The sequence below is a fragment of the Amphiprion ocellaris genome, chromosome 12, assembly GCF_022539595.1.
Source record: "Amphiprion ocellaris isolate individual 3 ecotype Okinawa chromosome 12, ASM2253959v1, whole genome shotgun sequence".
Classification (NCBI taxonomy): Eukaryota; Metazoa; Chordata; class Actinopteri; family Pomacentridae; genus Amphiprion; species Amphiprion ocellaris.
The window spans coordinates 25,317,695-25,340,766 of record NC_072777.1 but is presented as its reverse complement, the minus strand read 5'-3'; the positions used below and the strand labels follow the sequence as shown (position 1 = coordinate 25,340,766).

General features: G+C 38.7%; 1 protein-coding gene across 1 annotated transcript in view; it reads left to right on the top strand.

Moving 5' to 3' along the window:
- The window catches only part of ube2j1 (ubiquitin-conjugating enzyme E2, J1), a 56,412-nt gene that overhangs the window by 7,590 nt on the left and 25,750 nt on the right, over nucleotides 1–23,072 (top strand). The window contains exons 2-5 of the mRNA XM_023288756.3: nucleotides 13,675–13,748; nucleotides 17,587–17,718; nucleotides 18,259–18,343; nucleotides 22,659–22,764. Of these exons, the coding sequence (XP_023144524.2) occupies nucleotides 13,675–13,748; nucleotides 17,587–17,718; nucleotides 18,259–18,343; nucleotides 22,659–22,764 (397 nt within the window). The remainder of the gene's footprint in view (nucleotides 1–13,674; nucleotides 13,749–17,586; nucleotides 17,719–18,258; nucleotides 18,344–22,658; nucleotides 22,765–23,072) is intronic.

The following is a 23,072-nucleotide window of genomic DNA, read 5'->3' as shown; positions in this document are numbered from 1 at the left end:
TGTCTACTACATTCACAGATTACTGCAAATCTAAGTGCAATTATAGTGATTTTATTCAACATTTTAAGACTTTCTGTAAACTCAAGCACTGTCTAGAAAAGTGGTCTATCATGGGATGGCTACACCGTTAGCATGACTCGTAGCTAACGTTAGCTCTGGTGCTAACAGCAACATGTTTTACATTGAGGTGATACCGTCGGCTTGAAATGACACAGTGATCAGAAAACTCTTTGTTGTACAATTTGCACACAACCAGGCTTTTATCCATGCTGCCATCGGGAAGATTTTTAAAAGAAAACTTTCTGTCCAACAAGCTCAATCTTGTCTTCCTTCACTGTTCACCAGTGCCTGACTTCCTGTGCTTCTTCTTCATGGCTCCAAACAGACTTTAGGTTCATTACCGCCACCTACTGGGCTGGAGTGTTCATCACAGCTACCAGTGTGCCAGAAATGAGGGAACTGAGGAGGGTGCAAGTAATAGCGCTATCAATTCTAACGTGTTATTTTCGCTGTAATTAATGAATTAATCGAAATTAACGCGTTAAAGTCCCAGCTCTAGTTTAAACACATCTATTGTAAAGTCATATGAGTATCATTGGTAGCTTTCAAAATTACCTTAAACTTGCAAGAACCTGGGTTCTTTCTACTGAGACACAGTACTGGAAAATGGTGATAAATAAAGCAATTATTTGCATAGGGGATTGTTGTAACAAAGTATTAATGTAGTAGCTATATAAATTATGTGTCATGTTTTTTGCATTATAGTCTTGTGAATATGGTGATACGAGCTATAATTATGCTATCTCTGTTTAGTTTGTATTGCCCAGGGAATCAACTCTTCCTGTGGCCACTCTTCTTACAGTCGCAGAGTTTTGTAAGTTTCTGTTAGTGAGATGGTCAGCCCAACTTCATTACACATGCTCGAGCAAGGCACAAGTCCAATTCATCTAGGAACAATATCTTCAAAGCTGCACAATATTTCAACTAGTGCTCACTGACAACAAAGCACGTGTCCGAATCATTGATTTTTCAATTAAGAATTGCAAGGCCTTGCTTCTTAACTGTTAGGATGGTCCCAGTGAAACTTCTTCATTAGCTTCCAAATAGACTACCGAAAGTGTAACCTTCCTCAGAGGCCTGACCTCTTGTGATGGTGTCAAATGGACATTTATATTGTGCTCACACCCCTTTAATTAATATTCATCTATCATAAAGTGCAGCTGAATTCAGAATATCCCTAGCCCACAGCACACACAGTTGCAGGGGACCATCTGTTCTTTCTGACGACTGTTGAGTCAGGCAGCCACCAGTGCCCTCTTCTACTGCACTCCAAGAATGAAAAATAATCACTATTCGTTTGATTACTTTGGCAGTCCTTGGAGCAGCTGACTCCCTTGACTAAGTAACCAGTTGGTATGTGTGAGTGCCTGCTGCAACGTAAAGTAATGCTGTGAAAATCCCACCAAGTTGTCTGGCAATAGTATAGCACAGCTAGCTTAACAACACACATCAAGTCTCAATGTTGATTGATTGATTTGCTGTTTAAAGCTTTCTACTTTGGGGTGGACTCACTGCTCAATCTACCCAGTATGTTTTGTTTTTCATAATCTAATTTAAGCCCATCACAAAACCATAAAAAACAAAAAAAAAAATCCCTTTGTTTTGAACTGACACATGAAATCTCTATTCATGTAATGTGTTGTGATGCAAGTCATGATACAAGCAGCCAGAGTAACAGACAGGCAGCCGAGGTTCAGGGAGGTGGTAAACACCTGTGGGGATACTTGACTCCCTCTTTTGCATTAATTTGAGTTCAGATCTGATGATACAGGTGAGTCAGTCTATACAAATGGACAGTGTGCACTCTTTTCTCCTAGAAAAGTACAGCTCAAATCATTACTGTTCATGTTGACCCGCAAATTCCTTTGTACATTTGCTGCCGTTCATATTGTGTGACAGTCATACTCAACAGTCACAAGTGCTATTCTTATTTGCGTAGTTGTCAGGGTTACCAGTTAGTACTGTACTAACAAACACGTGTAACCCAATTGAACTTTAACACCTTTGAAAAATGTCTGCGCTGAGCTTTAAGCAATGTTGGGCAGTTAAGTCCCAAAGAAAAATAGCATTACAGTGGTGTTGCTGTGTTCTGGGTTTCAGACAACAGACGTGCAGCAAAAAAAAAAGTGTCGTGCAAGTCCTGTCGTGAAACAGCCACTCAAACTTAAATCAGCACCTGTGAGAGCAATGCATGATGAGTGTGTGGCTAAAATGTGTGAGTCTAGCGCAGTCTAATAATCAAAGTACTATTTCAGAGTCATTTGTGACTGTTACTTCATATGAACAGCGCTCATAAAGGCACCTTGAGATAACAGTTGCCATAACATACTGCCTCTCAAAGACATGGTTTCTATTATCGCCATGGCCAAGGATTGGTTTTAAATTATATATATATATATATATATATATTGTAAATAAAACTGCTGTAACAATGTAAATTTCCCCTGGAGTGGGGAGAAATAAAGAACTTTATCTATTATCTATCTAAAGACTCCTTTGAATGCTGCATAAACGGTATGCAGTTTCTGCCCTCAGTTAAGTTGCCCTCCCAGAACTGTATGCCTGCAGATGGCATGCTTTCCCATTGATCATATGGAAGAGAAGATTGCAAATGGACTAAAGGAGTGTTTGCCCAGCTGGTGTCTGAAAGAAGATTGCTAGACGTGTATCACCACTGATGCATGAAATGCTGACGTGGAACTGAATCAGTGGACCAGGTAATTGAAGGCCTCTGTCTTTTTCTCTCCCTACATATCGGTGCACATTTAGTTATGTTTGCTTGTCTATAACGTTGCTTTTGCCATTTATTCTCTTAGATGCTGTTTAAAAATACTTTGAGATGCCTTGCTTGTATGATAAGTTCTACATAAATACTTTGTTATGATTATGATGATTATTATAAATATCCAGCTTATGATTTATTTGTTTTATTTTTAATGTTTATTATATTCTTTTCTGTGGTGCACTTTGTGTTCTTGCTAGAAATGTGCTGTACAAGTAAACTTAATCATTACTTTTAGTCTTGCTGTTCTTACATTTTTCCACTGTCCATTTTGCTGTTTTTTATACAATTCAAATATATTCATGATTTTTTTTTTCAGACTTTGTAAACAGTTGGTTGGCCATTTGTCGCACAGTTGAAGAAAGAAGACCTTCCTGATTGCAGCTCAGCAAGAGTTCAATCTGTTGGAGCACTTGGTGATTACAGTGTCCAACCAGATGGGGCTCAAGACAGAGGATGATTGGCAAGGTGTTGGGCAGACCAGTCTCAGGTTCTGTCTGATGACAAGACAAAAAGGACTCCTGGTCCCCACTTGACTGGACACAGAAGTCCTTTAGTCAGTCAGCAACGCCCTGCATCCCCTTCGGGTGTTTACAGACACACTCTGGAAAAGCGCTAGTATGCTTGTCGTACCTGAAGCCTGTCCTGCATCTCCTGAGAACATCAACCCTGGCTGGTAATGAGGAGGAGACAGACCTTACCAAGGCAACAGCATCAAGATCCCTTGACTGCATGGAAGTGCTGGGCCACAGAACAGCTTCTGGACAACACTTGATATCTGAGATTAACTACATAAGTGTGAGAATGTCCCAGGCATCAAGTGAAAGGTGAAGATTGAAATGCTAGCGGTGGCACCAAAGGTAACATGACTTGTTTTTATTTGCAGTTTAGGGAATCCAAAGTGTCACATTACATAGATCATTTTAGGTATTGTATTTTAATGGCATTGAAAGGCAGTGTCTTTAAAATATACATAAAATGCTCAATTGCTCAAAATTACATCATGCGTCAAAGTCATACAGCTCTCATCTGTTTTTCAGTAGAAAAAGGCTCGTGTCAGCACCACAGGCACCGCGCTTCAAAGTGCAGCAGAGACAGAGCCGTCCACTGTGGGGGGAAAACAGAAAGCAGTCCTGAGGCAGCTTCTTTACGAACAGTACTGTGCCCCCTCTGCTTCATTTGCTGTGCACTTGGAAGATGTCATGAAAGGTGAGCTGAATGACTACACGATAACTTCTACCATCGATAAAGAGAAAGGTCTTTCAGCCAGGCGGAACGTACGCAGTGTTAATTTTCCTATGCAAAACAAACTGGCTTGTAGATTCCTGTACATACCAGTCACTAGTTCACCATCACTGAGAGTGTTTAGTGGGGGCAAGGTAATCCTATGTCAGCGTTCATGTCTGAAACTAATATTTTACTACTTTGTTGAACTTTGATGACAGCCATTTTGGAAAAAGTTAAATGCTAGTTATAAGGGAAGAAATAGTTGAATGTGCAACATTTTGATAATTTGTGTAATTTGTCAATCTCTCTATCTATTATTATATGTAGTGATTGCCTTTTTTGCTAAGTGTTCTGTGGTTTGACAATCTCTAATTATGAATTAAATGCAGCACATCTGTAAATAATGTTCTATTGACTACAGTTCAACTTCTGAGCCATAAGTAAATTACCTACCCATTCTGTGTCAAAGTCTGTTTACAGAAAGGTCTTATTATTTTCTTGTTGGAATTTCTTCTCCTCCTTTTTCTTCTTCTTCTAATTCTTCTTCTTCTAATTATTATTATTATTATTATTATTATTATTATTATTATTATTATTATTATTATTATTATTATGTTTCTTGACTTAACACAATCACAGTTTTTGTGCTAATTGTTCTATGTTCAATTGTTCGATGCCAATTAAAGAAAAAGCATTAAATACATGTTGGAAACAATTCATGTCTTAAAGTTCTCATCACTGAATTAGAATGCAGAACAGTTACTATTTTGATAGTATCTTCTGTAGTAATACTTCATTAAATGATTTAAATCTATTACACAGTGAATGTTGACCTGAAGCTTGACTTTGGTAAGCTTTTTTTTATATTATTATTATTATTATTTATAAAAGCCTCTTTTTTTTTAGTTTATACAGACAGAACTCCAACAGGATTACCCTTATCTGAACATTAATATTTATGCCCCAAAATTGTGTCTCTTCCGTCTAGTTTTATGTCCTGCTTTCTACATTGAATATTTGTTAGAAAGCTCTGTGAAAGTTGAATGTATTACTTTTAGCAAGCCAAAAATAAAAACTGATGTAAAATTAATTTATTGCATCAGGGAAAATCTAAATAATTTAGAAATAGAAAAGACTGCTGATTTAATCATTTTGTGATTTTACCAGCATTAAGCTTCATTTACAGAGCAGCATGATATGAGTCAAAAGCATTAAATTCCAGAAAGATTTGTGTTAGAAATTGGTATTAGGCAGCACCACGTGCTTCAACAGTGCATAATTGATCAATTAATTTCATTTATTAATATTTATGTGAATGCTGCCACATACCACATGCCCCAATAAAAGTTTGGAAGCATTTTAAAGTATGAGAATAGACAGGTTTACAGCTTAGGTGCTGGTGCTGCTTTAAATGCTGGTTATGCAATTTAGCACTCAAAACTTTTCAAGGATTCTGAAGATGTCATCTATTAATTGTTAACCCAGCAAGTATTTGATTAAGAAAATTGCTCTCTGCTGTGAATGCCAAAGATGTATTTGATGTAAGCGTGCCCAATAAATCGTTTTCAAATGTAAAATGTTCCACACCACATATCTTGTACGCAATTAATTAACAATTGATTGAACACATTATTAGCATAAATGTTTATTATTTTCTATTAAAACAAAATATTGGCTGGTGTATCATAATCAATTTTGGTATCTTACCCAAAAATCCATTGTCAGCGGAGCTCTACTTTGGTGTTGTCATAGATGTTTAGGTCAAAGCTGATGAACCCTAATTGTTCTTTAAGGTTAAAATAAAGGTTATTTTGCTCACTGGCTGGTTAGACAGGCTGATGGACTTGGACTTGACTTTTGGAGATCAAACTCTGCCCATTGAGATTTGGTCTAGATGCCATATATCCTGTTCCTGACCTGAGGAACTAGGCTGAGTGCGAGCTGCCGCTGGTCCTGGCATCAAAGCTGGAGCTGCCAGCCATTGTCCCAGAAGATACTGGTGATGAGACACTGAGCTGACTCTCCTGAGCGGCTCATCTCTCATTCTGAAGTGCCTGTCCAGTCCCGATAGCCTATCACACCTCTGAGCACTCCTGGATCCACTCTGCAGGCCACTGATGGATTCCAGAAATGGCAAATCATGTCAAACTGGTGGACAGGAAGATAAAGAGGATTTTAAAACCTGGTTGCTTTTAGCTACAGCTCTCTCAGTCTCTCCATTCCTCACTATATCCCTCCTCTCTTTCACTTTTTCACTCTTGCCACCAGTTTTTCCTAGAATGTTGTGACTAACATTTTTATTAGACAAAAAGAAAATATCCCACCAGCTTTCTTTTAGGAGGTAGAAAAAGGCCTCTACAGTAAATCAGCATGTGTGCATAGAGTATGTAGGGAAAGCTATGTATGGGCTGGAAGATGGTACAAATGTTGTTCCTGATTGCGTGTGGAGTCTGCCTCTTCCACACACTCAGCTCTCCTCCTCGCTGCCATAATGTGGAGCTAAATGCCTCATTTGCTGCTGCTGCTATGGGAGTTAGGCCCGGTGATACTGGAATGTGCCCAGGCCTGCTGGGTAGGAGTGGAGGATACCACGACTCCCTGAGCTGTCAGGACAGCTTAGGCCACACATCCAGCTGCAGTGCTTGTCGCTTTCGGCAACTAGCTGGGTGTGCATATACCATACACAGAAGTTTAACTTACTGTACATGGTACATATAGACACATAGTAAGTTTTATTAAGTTTTTCGCTGTGTTGTACTGAAAATTCCAGGTTTCCTTCATAGGCTCGGAAATAATAGAAAATTAGGGACGGTGCTCAGTGTTTATCTTTTCTTTCTACAATCATCACAATTTGAAGGAGTCTGATGGTCAAATTGCAGTAGCTGTGATTTAATTGACATAATTGGTGGAAATTGTATATGCACAAAGACAGAAATTTGCATATGCATGTTCTTTGAGCCGGTTTTATAAATCTCAGTCATTGTGGAAATGGGCACATATGCATGGCTTTCATTTCCACTCCCACAATTATCCACTAATCATCACATGCATTTGAAAACCACGAGCACTGTAATATCTCTATCATTGTTATCAAACCTCAGAAGAATGATCATTGACCTGTATAGAGGACTTCGCAATTCAGGATAAATTGAAAACATCATTAACAGGGAAGTCATGGCTCAGATGTAATATAAAGAAAAATAATTGCCATTAGTGTCCCTGCATTGTTTATCTGCATGATTATGGAAATGGTTTGTTGAGGTGAAAATACTACATATTGTATCGGCATGATAAAAACATTCATAAATGGAGTCACTTATATACTACCATTTAAAAGTTTGGGCTCACCCAGACAAATTAATATTTTCCATGAAAATGCACTCTTTTTTTCATGTGTTAACATAATTGCACAAGGGTTTTCTAATCATCAATTAGCCTTTCAACACAAGAAGCTAACACAGTGTAGCATTAGAACAAAGGAGTGATGGTTGCTGGAAATGTTCCTCTGTACCTCTATGTAGATATTCCATTAAAAATCAGCCGTTTCCAGCTCAAATAGTCATTTACCACATTAACAATGTCTAGGCTGTATTTCTGATTAATTCAATGTTATATTCATTGAAAAAACAGCTTGTCTAGGTGACCACAAACTTTTGATTGGTAGTGTATGTTGTCACAGTTCAGATGTTTTTTTTTTCTTAAATCAGCTTGTTTGTCTAGTCTGAATTCTGCATTTGCAATCAAAATGGTGAGAAGAAAACTATTGTTTTTTTTATACCCCTACAAGTGATATTTGTGCTTGGACAAGTGAAAGATAAATTTATTGTCCAAAGTTAATTTAACTTTAGGCTCACAGTAATTAACAAACTTCTGCTTGGCGTCTGACAGACATCACGGTGTTTAGTTGTTTCTCTTATGTCCCTACCTGATAGTGGCTGATACGACCATTTGTTTGTATTTCTTCCAATGTGTGAAGTGTTTTTTTTTCTTTTTTTCTTTTTTCAAAACATGCAACCTGCTGCCCTGGTTAATCACCACAAAGCGAACACACGGTGCGATTGATACATCATTATCACCTACAGAGCTCAATCAGACAGATCCTGATGTGTTTTGTCTTGATATCAATGTGGTTAATGAATGACGAAGTAAACAATTGCCTGACTCACTAAATACATGGCCTTTGCTTTGCAAATCAGCGTTCTTGCTTTTTTCCCTCTGGCTTAATGTGTTCTTTTTTTCTTCTCATATTAAGAGGGTTGTTTTGCCAAGACTTTCTTAAACTTTAATTTTTCATAAACTACTGTTCAAGAACTGAAGTGCAAGAACTTGGGGCAAGCGTGAAACTTTCCACTGACGCCCCAATTAGCTTGACATTTAGTTTTATAGTGAAACGTCTCGACCACTACTGGAGGGATTGTAGCTTAGAACTGATTGTTAAAATTTTAATTCCAGTATTTTAATCTAGCACCATCATTAGGTTAAATTATTAATGCATTCACGATTTTTATTAATGAGGAAATGTCTCTAAAAGTATTGGCAGTGCCATTTTGTCTTCTACTTGCTATGATTAACTTCGGTCGATTGGGGGGTGCTACTGATATTGAGATTTTTGAAGTATTTGCATACAGTTTCTTTTTTCTTCACCACCTCTTTCATCCATTGCAGTTTCCTTTAGTTGCACCTGTGACTCCTTCTGTCTTTTCAATACTGAGGTATTTTTTCACTGGTGTTGAAGCAGTAAAGTTATGCTGATTGCATGTGTGAAAGAACTACATTATCCAGCATATGGGCAGGAGTAAAAATATTCTGCTTTGAAGGTCATAATATCAAATCATCAGTTAAGTAGAATAATTGCTTAGCCCTTGTCTGGAGGATCTCAACAACTATATTACAAGAGGTTATTCAGTTCACTTAGAAACCAGATGTGTTTGTTATGATGTGTGGTGAAAGACTGCCAGTACAAGATTGAGTTTTAATCATAGGAAATGTATTTCTCAGATATTTGGCTGGAGCAGGGAGAAGTATTTTTGCCAAGTTTCTCAAGGTCTGATATTTTCAAGACTCCTGGAGCAGACATAATTACATATTAAGTGTGTTGGTTCACCAAAACCATTCACTTAATAGAGGTGTTTGTTGTTTTGAAGAAAAAAGCATATAGTGTTTAAGACCTATTTAGCCTCAGTAACGCAATGTTCATTTCAGTCAGCATAGAACAAGCGTTTACGGTAATAAATAACTCTGGAAATGTGAAATGGAAAACAAAAATTATGCATCTACAAAGATTAAGACACAGACACATAAAAAAGCATTAAAGTTCCACAGCTTTCACTTTCCTCCTCACACTGTCAGCAATGCAACACTTGTCCTCTAGTCTTCCCTCCTACTCCATCTTCCTTTGCACTGGCAGCACAGACACAACACATAAGACCAGCATATCAATCAGCATTTTCAAAAGTTTCCCTCCTGGGCGGAATGACATTTTCCACTCCAGTCACAACAGAAGTATGGCTCTGCAGCTTCCATCGTAGGTTGAAAACTCATTTCAAAAGGTACCTCACGTCATCTTTCTCCTCCTCTCCTTTTTTCACTCTAATTGCTGTCAAAAATGTTCTCCTTTTTTCTTCCTCCCCTCCGTTTTTATTTTTTTCGTCTCATGCATAACAATTCTGTGGCCTCAGTCACCATCTGAAGGACACTTTGGTTCTGATACTTGCCCTCTTGGCTACAAGCTGCTTGTACTTCTGTTGCCGTAGGAATTCTAAAGATGATACTAGTGTGTTTGTGCCAAACATTAAAGGTCTCTCTCTCAGTGTTGGGGATTTCTCAGCACAAAGCAGTGTTCATGGTGTCCAGGCTCATTTTTGTGCCCACGGAGAGTTTCCTGCTGCTTTTATCTTTTATTTTTATTCAGCATGAGACAAAATTTCACAAAGTAGTGTCTGAGCTACATAATCAAAGATGCATCTTTTACTGTTTTTATTTTGTTTTTTCATTATACCAAGTTCTCAAAATAGTGTTAGCATTCCCGCGAGACTGTAGAGTATTTTATGCTTTGCATTTTGTATTAATATGCGTTTGTGTAGTTCAGTATCAACATACAAGGTGAAGTTGGCTGTTTATGTGGATTTTAATATTTAGATATTTGTTAAAACCTATAGTTTAGTGAGCTTCATGAAACAGAATAGTTTCTGCCAAGTAAACATGTTCATACAGGATAAAACAAAAAAACAATAATCACTTAATTGTTGAAATTAATTAAATACATTGAATGTTTTTTCCATATGCTGATAGACAATTTTTGCTGGCATTTAATAATGGGAATTATTGGAAACATTAGGTTATTGAGTTCTCAATTAAATAGATTCAGTGGCAAAAGATTATGACTTAATTATGTTATTCCACAATTAGCTGGACAAATTATCAGGCGCAGGAAATGACCTGCAGTCTTCCACAGTAAATAGCCTCTTACAATATTAATGTCTTCACAGAAAACTTGAGTCTTACTGGTTTGATGTCAAAAATATTCCTTATACCTGATCTACATAGTGGAGTGACAGCTGTTCAGATGGAGCAGATGTCCTCAAATACTGTTGCACTAAATTTATCAGTCCAGGAAATCTGTATTTACTGCCACCTCTAAAATGTATTTATTCTCAGAGCAGAGCACCAACTGAACCGTGCAGTGTGAGCAGAAAATTCAGAGATTCTGAACACACAGGAAGGCTGTTTAAAACCCAACATGTAGTGTTAGTTAACTCATCTTACATATTTTTTTTAAAAATTGGCTCCGTGTCTGCGCTGTTTTTGACCTGTGGGGTCACTCTAACCAGAACCTGAAGCAGTTACAAACCTAGTTCATCTGCTTTTACGCTCACCAACATACAGAGCAGAGAAAAAATGCCACACGTGATGAGATAGCAAACTACCAGCTGTAATCTGAAATGGTGGCGTCGATATCAACTGCCTGGATGATGCCCAGGAGATGCAGCTGAATCACATCGATGATCAACTTAGAAAATAGAACTTACATATAACACCTTTTAAGTATCTGTCCATTTGCTTTGTAAACCAACTTAAAATCACACACCTACATATGTGTGAGACCAAAGATGACACTAAACGCTGGAATCAAAAGCCACACTTCCCATCATCCTCAAGCACGTTATTTCATCATTCTGATGAAAATGTTGCTCCGCTTTGTTCTCTTCTAGTTTGAAAATGTCTTCCAGTGAAGTAGATCTTTACGTTTTGTGGTCATCGTGGGTGGAGTTTTGCATTTTAGATAATGCAGAAATTTTTGCTTTTTCCTTTTAGTAAAATTGAAAAAGAGAAAGTTTTATGACCCTAAGATCGAAGCAGCTGAAAGAGGTTTAGCAATCCAAAACTGCCCAAACACGGGGTGTATTTTGATTAGTTTTGAGCCAAGATGCTGTAGTAGGCTGATATATGAAGGTCGAATGTCTTTTAACACAGGATCAGTTTCTCATCTGCTGCACTGTCTTAATAATTTTAAGCATGAGTAAGACTGCAAGCCCTCCATGACCCTGTGCATACACAGACTCCATCTCCATTCTCCTTGTATGTCCAATGTGGGATTATTGTGGTTGGTTCACATCTTCACTGAAGAGTGTCTGTCCTCGGGCGGAATCAGATGGAACACGTGCCCTGAAAGCCGCGTGGTGTCAGGCCATCTCTCTGCTCCACTGCTTCACTCCCCCCTGCCGCTTGAACATCCCCTCAGCTCGCCTCGCCTTCGTTGCTCTTATTTGCCCTCCCACCCATCACCACTGCTGCCCCTCGTCCTCTTCTCCTGTGTTCATTTCACAGTCTCCTTTTCCAGCTCAACACTCTAGCAGTCTGCACTCGATTGGATTCCAAACCAATTTTGCTTCCGTGAATACCTCTTAGTTCTGCTTTCCTTTTCACAATTACTTCCCAATTTGCAGCTCCGTCCTGTTTCTTTTTGCAGCGGGCTGGTAGCCGACAGCTGGAGCTGTAGTCGCTGCCCGTAGGAGAGCTAAAGCGAACAAATTGACCTTGCTATACGCGAACACAACAGCTTGTTTGAACTTGGGATGAACATTTAGTTAACACGAGGTTGAAACTGTGACATCAGCACCTGTTGTTGTGACTCATGACCTTGTCTTAAAGAGTGATGAGATATCTCACCCTAGGCGTCGCCCCACTTAGACTCTAATGCGTCCTCACTGAGTGGACTTGCCTCCTGCACTCGGACTGGAGTGGCCAATGCCTCGGAGTGTCCCTGTGTCCTTTCCTGCCGGTGCAGTGAGCAACCCCCCCGACCCCCAACAATCATCATCATCGTCACCATCATCATCAGCTTGACTTGTGTAACCACCCTTCCTTAAGTGATGAGTTTGTCTCTATTCAGATCAGCGCAGCGGGCACGAATTATGTAGCCGGTTGGATCATGACACAAGGGTTAATGCCAACAGATGTTTCTTCAGCGCCTCATTCTGTGTGCATGTTGTGTCTGCGTATAAACTCATAAACACAACTTAAAAAAAAAAAAAAAAAACTTGTTTACGATCTATGTGCCTTGAGCCTGAGTTACAAATTCAGTTGAGCTTGTTTGCTTCATATTAAAGTTCTGCAGGAGGCACACACATCATAAATTTGTTGTGGGTGCTGGGCAACAATTATTAGCACAAAAAGAGATGGAAAAAAACACCACGCTACCGTCTCATTCCCATGTCACATTAAAAGCATATTAGGAAATACTAGATTGCTAACTAGACAGCAGCTTACCAGCAATTTATGAAATGAATTAATTAGACAAATGCTTTTAAAATAGAAAATGTAAACGATGAAATGGTGAGTATGATTTGACATGAGATCCTGAATTTGTGAAGAACTGTTGAGGAAGTGCAAATTAAAACAGGAGCAGAAAAACAGAAAGGCTCCTTAACAATATATAACAGAAATTGGCAGCAATTTTTATCTCAATAGACAACTTAGCTATCTGCTGTAACTAAATACTTAGCCTTGGTTCTTCCTCTGAAGTGTTAAAACCTGTTTCTCAATCGAACACTGATAATTAAATCATGCCATGCACCAGTCCACACACTCCAAAGGCTTAGTGGGAGACTGTGTGCTGAAGTGTCTGTAGTTGTAAAGGAATCAGAAGTGTCAAAGGTGGCTTTAAACATTGAGTTTTCGATAGCACATTTGAAGGAGCATTGTTGTTCCAGCCTTTTACTCCAGCTGTCTGAGTAAGTGTGACAGTCAGTGTGATTTCTAGCAGAGATTTTGTTCACTGCCAGTACACGGAGCCCTCTTCCTCTTCATGCTCTTCCCGTCTGTCCGTCTGCGTTAACGTCCTTATACACATGGAGCGGCACATTTTGCAGCCCTTTGCCTTTGGAAGTCAGGAATCTTGGCCTATAAAATTGCTGCAGCTGAAATGTTTTAAGACATTTGTGTGGAATTGTGGGGTTTTACACCACAGGGCTTGTTGGTGGATTGCGGCAAACTTAGGATGTAAGCAGTAATGATAATGAGGAAGATGTGAACTGTTTAACCCTGCAGGTGCTAATCTTGTTTTTTTATTTGTGTGTGTGTCTTTGTTTCATTCGAATGACCAGCGGTAAAGAGGCTGATGAAAGAGGCTGCTGAACTGAGGGATCCGACAGAACACTACCATGCCCAGCCACTGGAAGTAAGTTCAAAAAAGAACTTGTCAGGATTTGAACTATATTACTTCAGCAGCACCTTGCATACTACATCGTCTAACAGATCTACTTTGGTGCCAGGCAACAAAAGAAGGAGGCATTTTTAATTTTAGGCCCTCTGTGTCTAAAGGGAATTTTGGATTTTATCTAAATTCAGTCCATGTGGTCAGAAATAATAACACTGTACTCACCAAGCAATTAGATGTTGGAACACAGTGACTTTTACAAAATCAGAGTTTGGTAGGACAAGAAACACAAGCAATCAGAGGATCAAACAGGTTTGGCAAGCTTTCAAGTACGTCAAAGTGAACTGGAGCGTAAAACAAATGAGAAGAGTGCAATTATTTCCCAATTTGTCCTTTGAAAATGGTCTTCACAGTTTATAGACCCACTTCTGTTCAATTGATTTTGCGCCGCTTGTCATAATTGTGTGCACAGTTTTTTTGTCCAATGAGTGATTATTACCAGCATTTTGGGAACACGCTCAATTTTACCTTCACACAGAGTTATAGTACCTCAGATGTGATTCTTTAGTTTTTTGGGTTTTTTTTTAGGGGACCTGTGTTTTTTTTGTGCTCTGAAAACAATTGGTTATTTTCACAGTTGTTTTGATCTAATTGCATGTGCTATATAGAATGCAGGCAATGGAAAACATAGGAGCATGCTTAAGTTCCCCTGAAACACAAATGAAAGAGAAATTCTAGCCCAAAATACGACATCAGGGCTCTGGTTCATAATAAATTGCTTTAACCACTGTTAGCAGTAGTGTAGTACATGTGCATAATTGATCAATTAATTTCATTTATTCATATTTTTAGAAATGCTGCCACAAAGCAAATGCCCCAGTAAAAGATTAGAAAGATTTTCAAGTATGAGAATAGACAGATTTATACCTCAGGTGCTGTACTGCTTTAAATGGTGGTTATGTAATTTAGTGCTCAAATAACCTCATTTTCAAGGATTCTGAAGATGTCATCCATTAATTGTTAACACAGCGAGTATTTGATTAAGAAAATTGCTCTCTCCTGTGAATGCCAAAGATGAGATTTGAATAAGTGTGCCCATTAAACTTTCAAATGTAAAATGTTCTGCTATTGTTCTACTAATGTTCTACTGTCAGCAGTAGTGTAGCTCATGTGCTGGACATGAACTAGGTCCAATATCAAATGTCAACATGTCAAAGTATTCTTGAACAAGATGCTGAATTAAAAATTGCTCTTCATACATGAAAGGAAAAATTGAATGTTGCTGTTGAAAAAGCCATTACATAAAGCCCCATTACACTCACTCTGCAGTGTCTGTCAAGTGAGTGTAATGGTGTATAAATCTGATTTTCAACCTGTCTCATCCCCTGAATGCTTGTGTTGCTTGCCTTGTCCTGAGGTATTTCATCACGTTCCCACATCTCAGCTGTTTCTTCAGGGGGAACATTGTTTGCATAACCGATAGAAAAAATAGGCCAAAACTACCCATGTGGTAATAAATTGTACTTTTCCTTTCACTATTTAACCCAAAATGAAGGAGTTTGCCTCAAAACTTACACCCAGAACATTTTGGCTAGCCCCTAACTAATGTACTTTTGCTCGTGCAAGTGCCCCATCTCCAGCCTGCTGAAACATGGGATCTGACACAAATACATGGACAGCAGATCCTTTAAGTTCTCTAAGGTGTGGATTATTGTAGCACCATGGATCAGAATTGTTTCAGCACACCCCCAACACTCTTTTGTGGTTCATGGTTTATCTATATTACTGTCAGCACTGTTTGTAGATGCTCACTGCTGCAGACCAGGAACACGGCACAAGCCATAGCAGCTCAGCAATGCTCTGACCCAATTGGCCTGCCATAACAATCTGACCAAGTCCTGAGTGAGTTTGACAAGCGCATTAGAGCACAATCAATACTGGATTTTTGGGGCTGATGCTGATTCTCAGAAATAATAAAATCCCACACTGATATATCAGCCAAAGTTATTCATTGATTATTTTTTAATATTGAGGAAGGAAAATGATGGGGCCATTGTTGAACTGTCCGGCAATGTAGTTCACAAATTAGTTGGCAACTTAGAGTGGATACACCACTCGACCAAACACCACCGTCTGCTCTGCTGTGATACGTTCTCTGCTGCATGTGCTGCAATGAGACTCTTGTAAAGAATGGAGTCAGGGCTGCTCTACTGGACAAATCATTTCTGAATCACCAAGACTTCATATTGATTTTGACTGTATATCCCAGTCCCTTGTTACAAGATAACCCAAATAACCCTTGTTTCAAGATAATGAGATAATGCAGTGTTTCCTCTAGGATTTTTTTCAGCATCGCAACACGCTCTCTGGAGCCGTTGCGGCATAAACAAATGACACTTGACTGCAAATGTTCCTTTTTCAACCTATTTATTGAATGGCCAGTTGAAAATAGCTTTTTAAAGGCTGAATATAAAAATAAAAGTAAATAAATAAAAATATTTGAACAAGCTCAACTGAAAATGCAGTCAGCAGTTACATCATGGAGTGTAGATATTAGCATAATGCTGTCAATTACTTTACTCACATTAGCGACACTGAGTTGGCACGCTGCCCAATTAACTTCAGCTAGCAATATGCTACATAACGTTAGCTAGCCATCGATATTTTGCGAATGTCTATTTAACTTGTAAAATCTATTATGAATTATCTTAAGCTAATAATAACTTTACTCTGGTAAGTCCCTGCCCTATTTTCCAAGACGACACTCCTCTGTGCATGGGTACTTGACGTGATGTCACTTTGAAGGCCGCGCTCTCACGAGTAATTAACGTCGTATTCACCCGACGTATCAAAGAGTAGATACTAAGCAAGATAATTATCTGAAGTTTACCTTAGTACTCGTGAGTACTCGACCCAGTGCTGGATTCTAGGAAATAATAATATAATTATAATAGGAAAAAAGAAAAAAAAAGAAAGAAATGTGAAGGAGTGGCGACTAGGATTTAGCAATGGCGGCTCGCCACTCCTAAATGAATGTAGAGGAAACACTGTAATGTTTTGGTTAATCTGTTTCACTCATTCTCAAAGTCAAAACTCAAATCTAAACTAATAAAAACATGAGACACATTCTGTTGAACAGACTGATTATATGAATCCACTGATTGTTATCTGTACATCCATGATCACTGTGTGCAAGATTTGCCAGGATGTTAATAAATGCTGCCTATAAAACCAGCCCACAGCTCACTCACTCACACCAGGACAACATTACTGCTCCTGTTTACACATGATGGCATCTATTGTTCCAAAAATTGTTAACTTTTTTTTGTTTACACTATCAATCTGTTCTTGCTGATTATATTACAAGGAATTATAGGAATCAATATAGAAAATACCATGCAAAAAACATACAAAGTAACCAGCAAATTGGGCTCGTAGATTTAAACAGACAGATGTTTACTGTGTATTTGTAAGTCTGTGGACATACTGGCAAAAAACTTTTCAAAATTGTTTATAAAAATTAGCTTTCCAGTAATATGCTGATTGATGGCATTTCTGAGTGGCATGAATTATGTTGAACATATAAACATGATTTGCCAAAATCATTTAAATGAAGGCACAAAATAATATGTCATTTAAAATACATAGTGAGGTTTTCATCGTAATAGAATTTTATGTTCTATATTTGTAGAATACAGGGCAATAGAAGTAACATCTCTCCATTACAGCAAACCACTGTTGAGTTTACACTCCACAGGACATATTGCTGCTGGTGTTCTCACTTCAAAGAAACCCGCGCCTTCACATGACTTCACACACGGTAATATGTGCTCAATTTGACGTTTCCCTCTCTCTGCAGGATAACCTCTTTGAATGGCACTTTTCAGTACGCGGACCCCCAGATTCAGATTTCGATGGCGGGGTTTACCACGGCAGGATCGTGCTTCCACCAGAGTACCCCATGAAGCCCCCTAGCATCATCCTCCTCACAGTAAGACGCAGATGAAGACGAAATCTCAATCACGTCTGATTGTTGTCCCACTGAAGCCAAACAGGAAGCCGTCAAATTAGATGATCAAAGTGTGAAAAGAAACAACAGCATGTCATTTAACCCTCAGCCATTGTGGTTGCATCACACGTAGTGACAGTTGTCAGGGCAAAGCCTGGGTTGTCAACCCACTGTCAGAGGGAATTGCACTGGTGTTGTGTGAATATGAAATTGTCTTTTTATTTTCAGGCAGCTGTATGACACCTGCACTAATGACAGTCTGATAAAAGCCAGAATACTCTGAATTGTTGTGACAGTCACTTTTCTGTTGTGTCCAGCTGCTTAAAAAAAAGTTTCTTTTTCATTTTCATTGTTTGAAAAGTTACTTTTGCTTGATAGCAGTAGACATTCTGAGGTACACTCGCGGCTGTTTCAAGTTCCCGTGTCAGTCTGCTTGTCATAACTTTTAAGAATGTATGTTTTATTCATTTACCTCCACCCACACAGTCACCTCCACCTTCTCCTCATTGCCTTTCCTCTTAGCCGAATGGAAGATTCGAAGTTGGGAAGAAGATTTGTCTCAGCATCTCTGGCCACCATCCAGAGACCTGGCAGCCGTCTTGGAGCAGTAAGTATCATAAAAAATACAGCCCCAGTTCTCTGCATGTAGCTCATTCCCTGAGTTCTTTCTCTAAGCACAAGTCAGTGTTTTAGTGCAGACTGGAGAGGTTTTAAGAATGCATGTTATTATTTGTAGAGCTGAAATCTGTCACAGGAGTTTATCAGTAATAATCTATAAATAATCCCTGGGAGCAATGACACTAATAGTCAGTATAGCAGCACGAAATTGTTGTACTTGTCACTCTGCTGAGCTCCTCTTTTCTTTGAAAATAAATATTTCCATTTTCTTCTGCTTCACTGGTCTCAGAGTTTAGAGTCTGCTTCACTGCATTTAGAATTAAGCTACTGCCAATAAAACTAAACAGTTACGACTTAAAACTTAACTTACAGGAAAGATAGTGATTATGTCCTTTGGACTGTAGGAAGGCTTTTAATTTGTAGTATCTGTGCAGCAAGTATTGACCTTCACTGACTTAGCAGTTATTTTAAAAAAATTGCAAATAGTGACAGGGAGCAATTATTGACTAAATATTTCTAAAGGAGGAAAGGAAGAGGTGGTTTAACTCGTTACACTGATGGAAAATGTGGGAATGTATGCCCTGCTGAGCTTACCAAAACAATATGTAAGCATTTGTAACCAAATTTTTAAAAGAAGTTGAATAGAAATTTTCAGACATATTTAAAAATTCAAAAGACATTTTAAAATTTCAGATCGGCCTTTTAAGGCCTAGTTTTCTGCACCTCATTGAAATTACGGCTTTACCTACCATTTAAAAATTAATGTTACACATTCAACCACAAAGTTGAAGTCTTTGGTTGAATTTAAAACCTGGAAAATTCAACTTTCACCCTCATGTGACTGTCCAGTTGCCATCTTAACATCCTGTCAAAAGGTAACACTGTTTTTTTAACTGGAAACGTGTAAAACATTGCAATGCAGCCACCAAACCAAACCAATCTGAGATGGCTATTTTTTCCTCTGGTGTTTTGGGGTTCCTGGGCGAATTGTGTGTTCTTAGTGTTGGTCACTGCAGATCAATAAATAATTACTGACTACCTGGTGCTGAAGCTGTTCAGTGTCAGAAGCGCATTTTTATACCTCCAGAGTCAAAACCGATCATTTATATCTCCCAAGAACTCGCTTTAGTTCTCTACTGGCGTTCCATCCTTTTGCCAAGTTCTGCTTTCATGTTACCTCTCAGCATGGGACTTTAATCAGTGGGAACTCAGTGGGAGACGGTGCATCCTCCTCAAAGCATTTTTCCCCTACTCGCTCCCACTTATAGCCAAAAAATAAAGTTTAAATCAATAACAGAATTAAGTCAAAGACAACGGTAGCTTTAAACCTCTTTTTACCATGATACTGCATGTCACATGTCTGGCTGTTCCTTAGAGATTTGACTTCCCCTGCTGAGCTCTTAAAGTGTTTGCACAAGTTGTGTCTGATCCTGTTTGGAATGACCGCAGGAGGCCTGGCTTGATAATTGTACTGAGTTGCAAATGTCACAGGCAAGCAGCAGTTCCAGGACTACACTCACTACAGCTGGCTGCTGCTTTTCGTTCATGTACTACGCCTACATATTTAATAAAGCGTGGCTAATTAATTCGCTCTGATATCACTTTGGAAAAGAGTAATATTTTTATATTCCTATTTATTTACAATCTTATACTTATTTATGAATTTGTTTACACATTTTTCCTCAAGCTGCTTTCTGGTGTATTTGTACTTAATGCCACTTTTTTTTTTACATTCACATAAATTGTCAGATAGAACAAGTAGAGGGTCCCCCCTCACACACACACACACACACACACACACACACACGCATACCTACACACACACACCTACACACACACACACAAACACACACACACACACACACACACACACACACACACACACACACACACACACACACACACACACACACACACACACACGCACGTATTAATCAAAGACTGCATAATTTTAACTTGAATTGTTGGAAACAACTACTACAACTAACTTTCTGCTCCCACTTAGATTTTTCTGGTTACTCAAGTGAATCGTGATAGTCAAGTCCAATATTCTTTAAAGAGGTTTCCATCTCAAACCATAGTGTAGTTACATAATTTGATGAGGTGTGTAGAGTAGTGATATCCTCTGTTATTCCTGTTAGCTCAGTTTTAAAAGGGGGGAATAGTGGACAGCAGATCCATAAAAATAATCTTGTATGGTTTTAATTTATTTATTATTATGTTATTATGTCCTCTTTGGCACTGTAACACTAAGACGGTCCCGGCATGATCACGTCTGGAGTCTTAGTAGGTTATTTGTAAGGTACAGACCATATTTAAGGAAATCATGACGTGTAACAGCTAAATGACGTTTGTGTAAATGAGTACATATACAGTGAAATTAGAATCCTGGTTGTCATCAGGCTTTTGGAGCATTCTCTTTGTGAGTTGTAACCACGTATCCTGGATTCAGAAATATGAGTAAACCCTTATCCAAGTTATAGGAAACCTAGATAAGCTCCCTAGAGAATTCCACTGTGAAAGTGGGAAACTGTAGCATGTAAACACTTCTTCGAGGTTTCTGATCACTGACTATTTCGTCCTCCAACCATTAACTTCAAAAAAACTTTCAAAAAAAATCAACAGTAATTGTGGCATATCCGAAGATTAAGGCCCCCTGCTAAGTCACACATCACAATCACAGCTAGCAGAGGCTTTGTCTATCCAGCTCAGGATCTTCTTGTTCTGCCTGAAAATCGCTGAAGTTCAGGTCCGGGGTACTCTGAGTGCCATTCTAAAAGCTTCAGTTTGTGTTTTTCGAAGTATCTGAAAGTGGTGTTTGATGGCGGCTCTGTATCATTGTCCTTTTGTAGAATCCTGCCTTTTTTCACTCTAGCGTTCTTGACTGATTGCAGGACATTTACAGTCAGATGTTATTTTTCTTTGGTGATTGTCATCAAAAAATTCTATTTTATCTTCATCTGTCCCTTGTTCGCAAACCTGTCTGGCTTATCCAGATATTGCTTTACAGACATCACATTTTGACTTCTGTGATGAGGTGGCAGGTTTCCTTCAGGTAGATCCTGTTTGTGCTACGCAGTGAACAGTGCACTACAACTTCTGTGCCAGCTAAACGTGTTTTGCAGTTCCTCTGCAGCCATATGGGGATTTTCTTTGCACTACTGTCCTGCAGACCTCCAGTATTATCTCAAAGTTTCCAGATCTTGTCTTGACTTCCACAGTTCTCCTTTTAACTGTCATTTCTCTGTGACATTTTGGACAGTGGAAACTGCAAGCTTGGAAGTGCTTTGATGTCTTTTTATAGCCTTCCTCCATCAGTTAGCTCCATTTCAGATCCTCCAGCATTCGCTAAGATGAGCCCAAGAGGATTCTTGACCTGCCTTTAAGACCTAATAAGTCCTTTGAGTCTCAAACGATTGAAGCTTTACAGGGATGATTGAAGTTCAGGGAGTTTTCAAGTGTAATCTCATCCAAACATTTGCAATTTTCACAATTACTGTTAAATTTTTATTGTTTATTTCTTTGGGGTTATGAAATTAAAGACTCACTCTTAATGTCTGTTTGCTACATTGGTTGTATTTATTTTATTCCACTTTAAAAATCAACAAAATATGCAATTTGCCCAGGGAGAGGACAGCTGTAATCAATAAGGTGACCTGCTATTGTTTTTACTTTATATAGCTGTTGCAATGTAGGACACCTGTGAGTGTCTGAACATATTTCAGGCAATAGGATAAAATCAACAACAGAGCAAATACAAATATAAATTTTGCCCTTTATGTGTCCATGCATATTCAGTGAAATGCTCAAACCACATACAAGCCGTTCAACCAGAAGGTCCTTAACATTCGCATCCATAATATTAGTGTGCATGTAATGTTGTTATTGTCAGTCACATAGTGAAATCTAATGTGGATACCCTTTAAAGAAGGCTTAATTTTCAGAAAGTATTATAATGGGATTCCAGATACTTTATTTAGTCTGGATTTACTGGAGTACAGATGGACCTCAGGCAGTCACAACACAGATGCCAACGCACCCCTGACCCTGACCATATTGTAAAACATGGCTTGTGCCATCTGGAGCATGTGAGTACAGATGCATGGTGGATGTCCTCACGGTGGCTTACGCTTAGACAAAGCATCATTCCCGCTTACATAACACGGGTACTGAACATGACGACACGGGCAGCTTGTCATGTAATTTAACCTTCCCTCTTTTACCAAGCAATGTTGAATGTGCTCTGTTTTTAATTTATTTTCTTCCCTTCTTTAACTCTCCTCTTTGTTTTCTTTCTCTTGCAGTCCGAACTGCTCTAATAGCTATTATCGGATTCATGCCAACAAAAGGAGAGGGTGCAATAGGATCTCTTGATTATACTCCAGAAGAAAGGAGGGCCCTTGCCAAAAAGTAAGATTTTGTTGATGAAAATATTTGCAGTGTTTACTCTCTCCACAGAATGTATTTTGAATGCAGTGCTATGGGCTGAGAATAATGTGCAGTGTTGGATGATGTGTATTCTATGGATGATATGATTGTATAGGCTGGTTTAGCAACAGGTTGAGAGCATGATCAATACTGGCATTTTAGATGTGATGCTGTTTGAAAGCACTGAAACAATGAAGTCCGCACAAGCATGTAATTTCATCAGCACCTGAACCTCAGTGGACATGGCTCTTGCTAATAACTGGCTTGTCACAAAGTCAAAAAAATGTGCC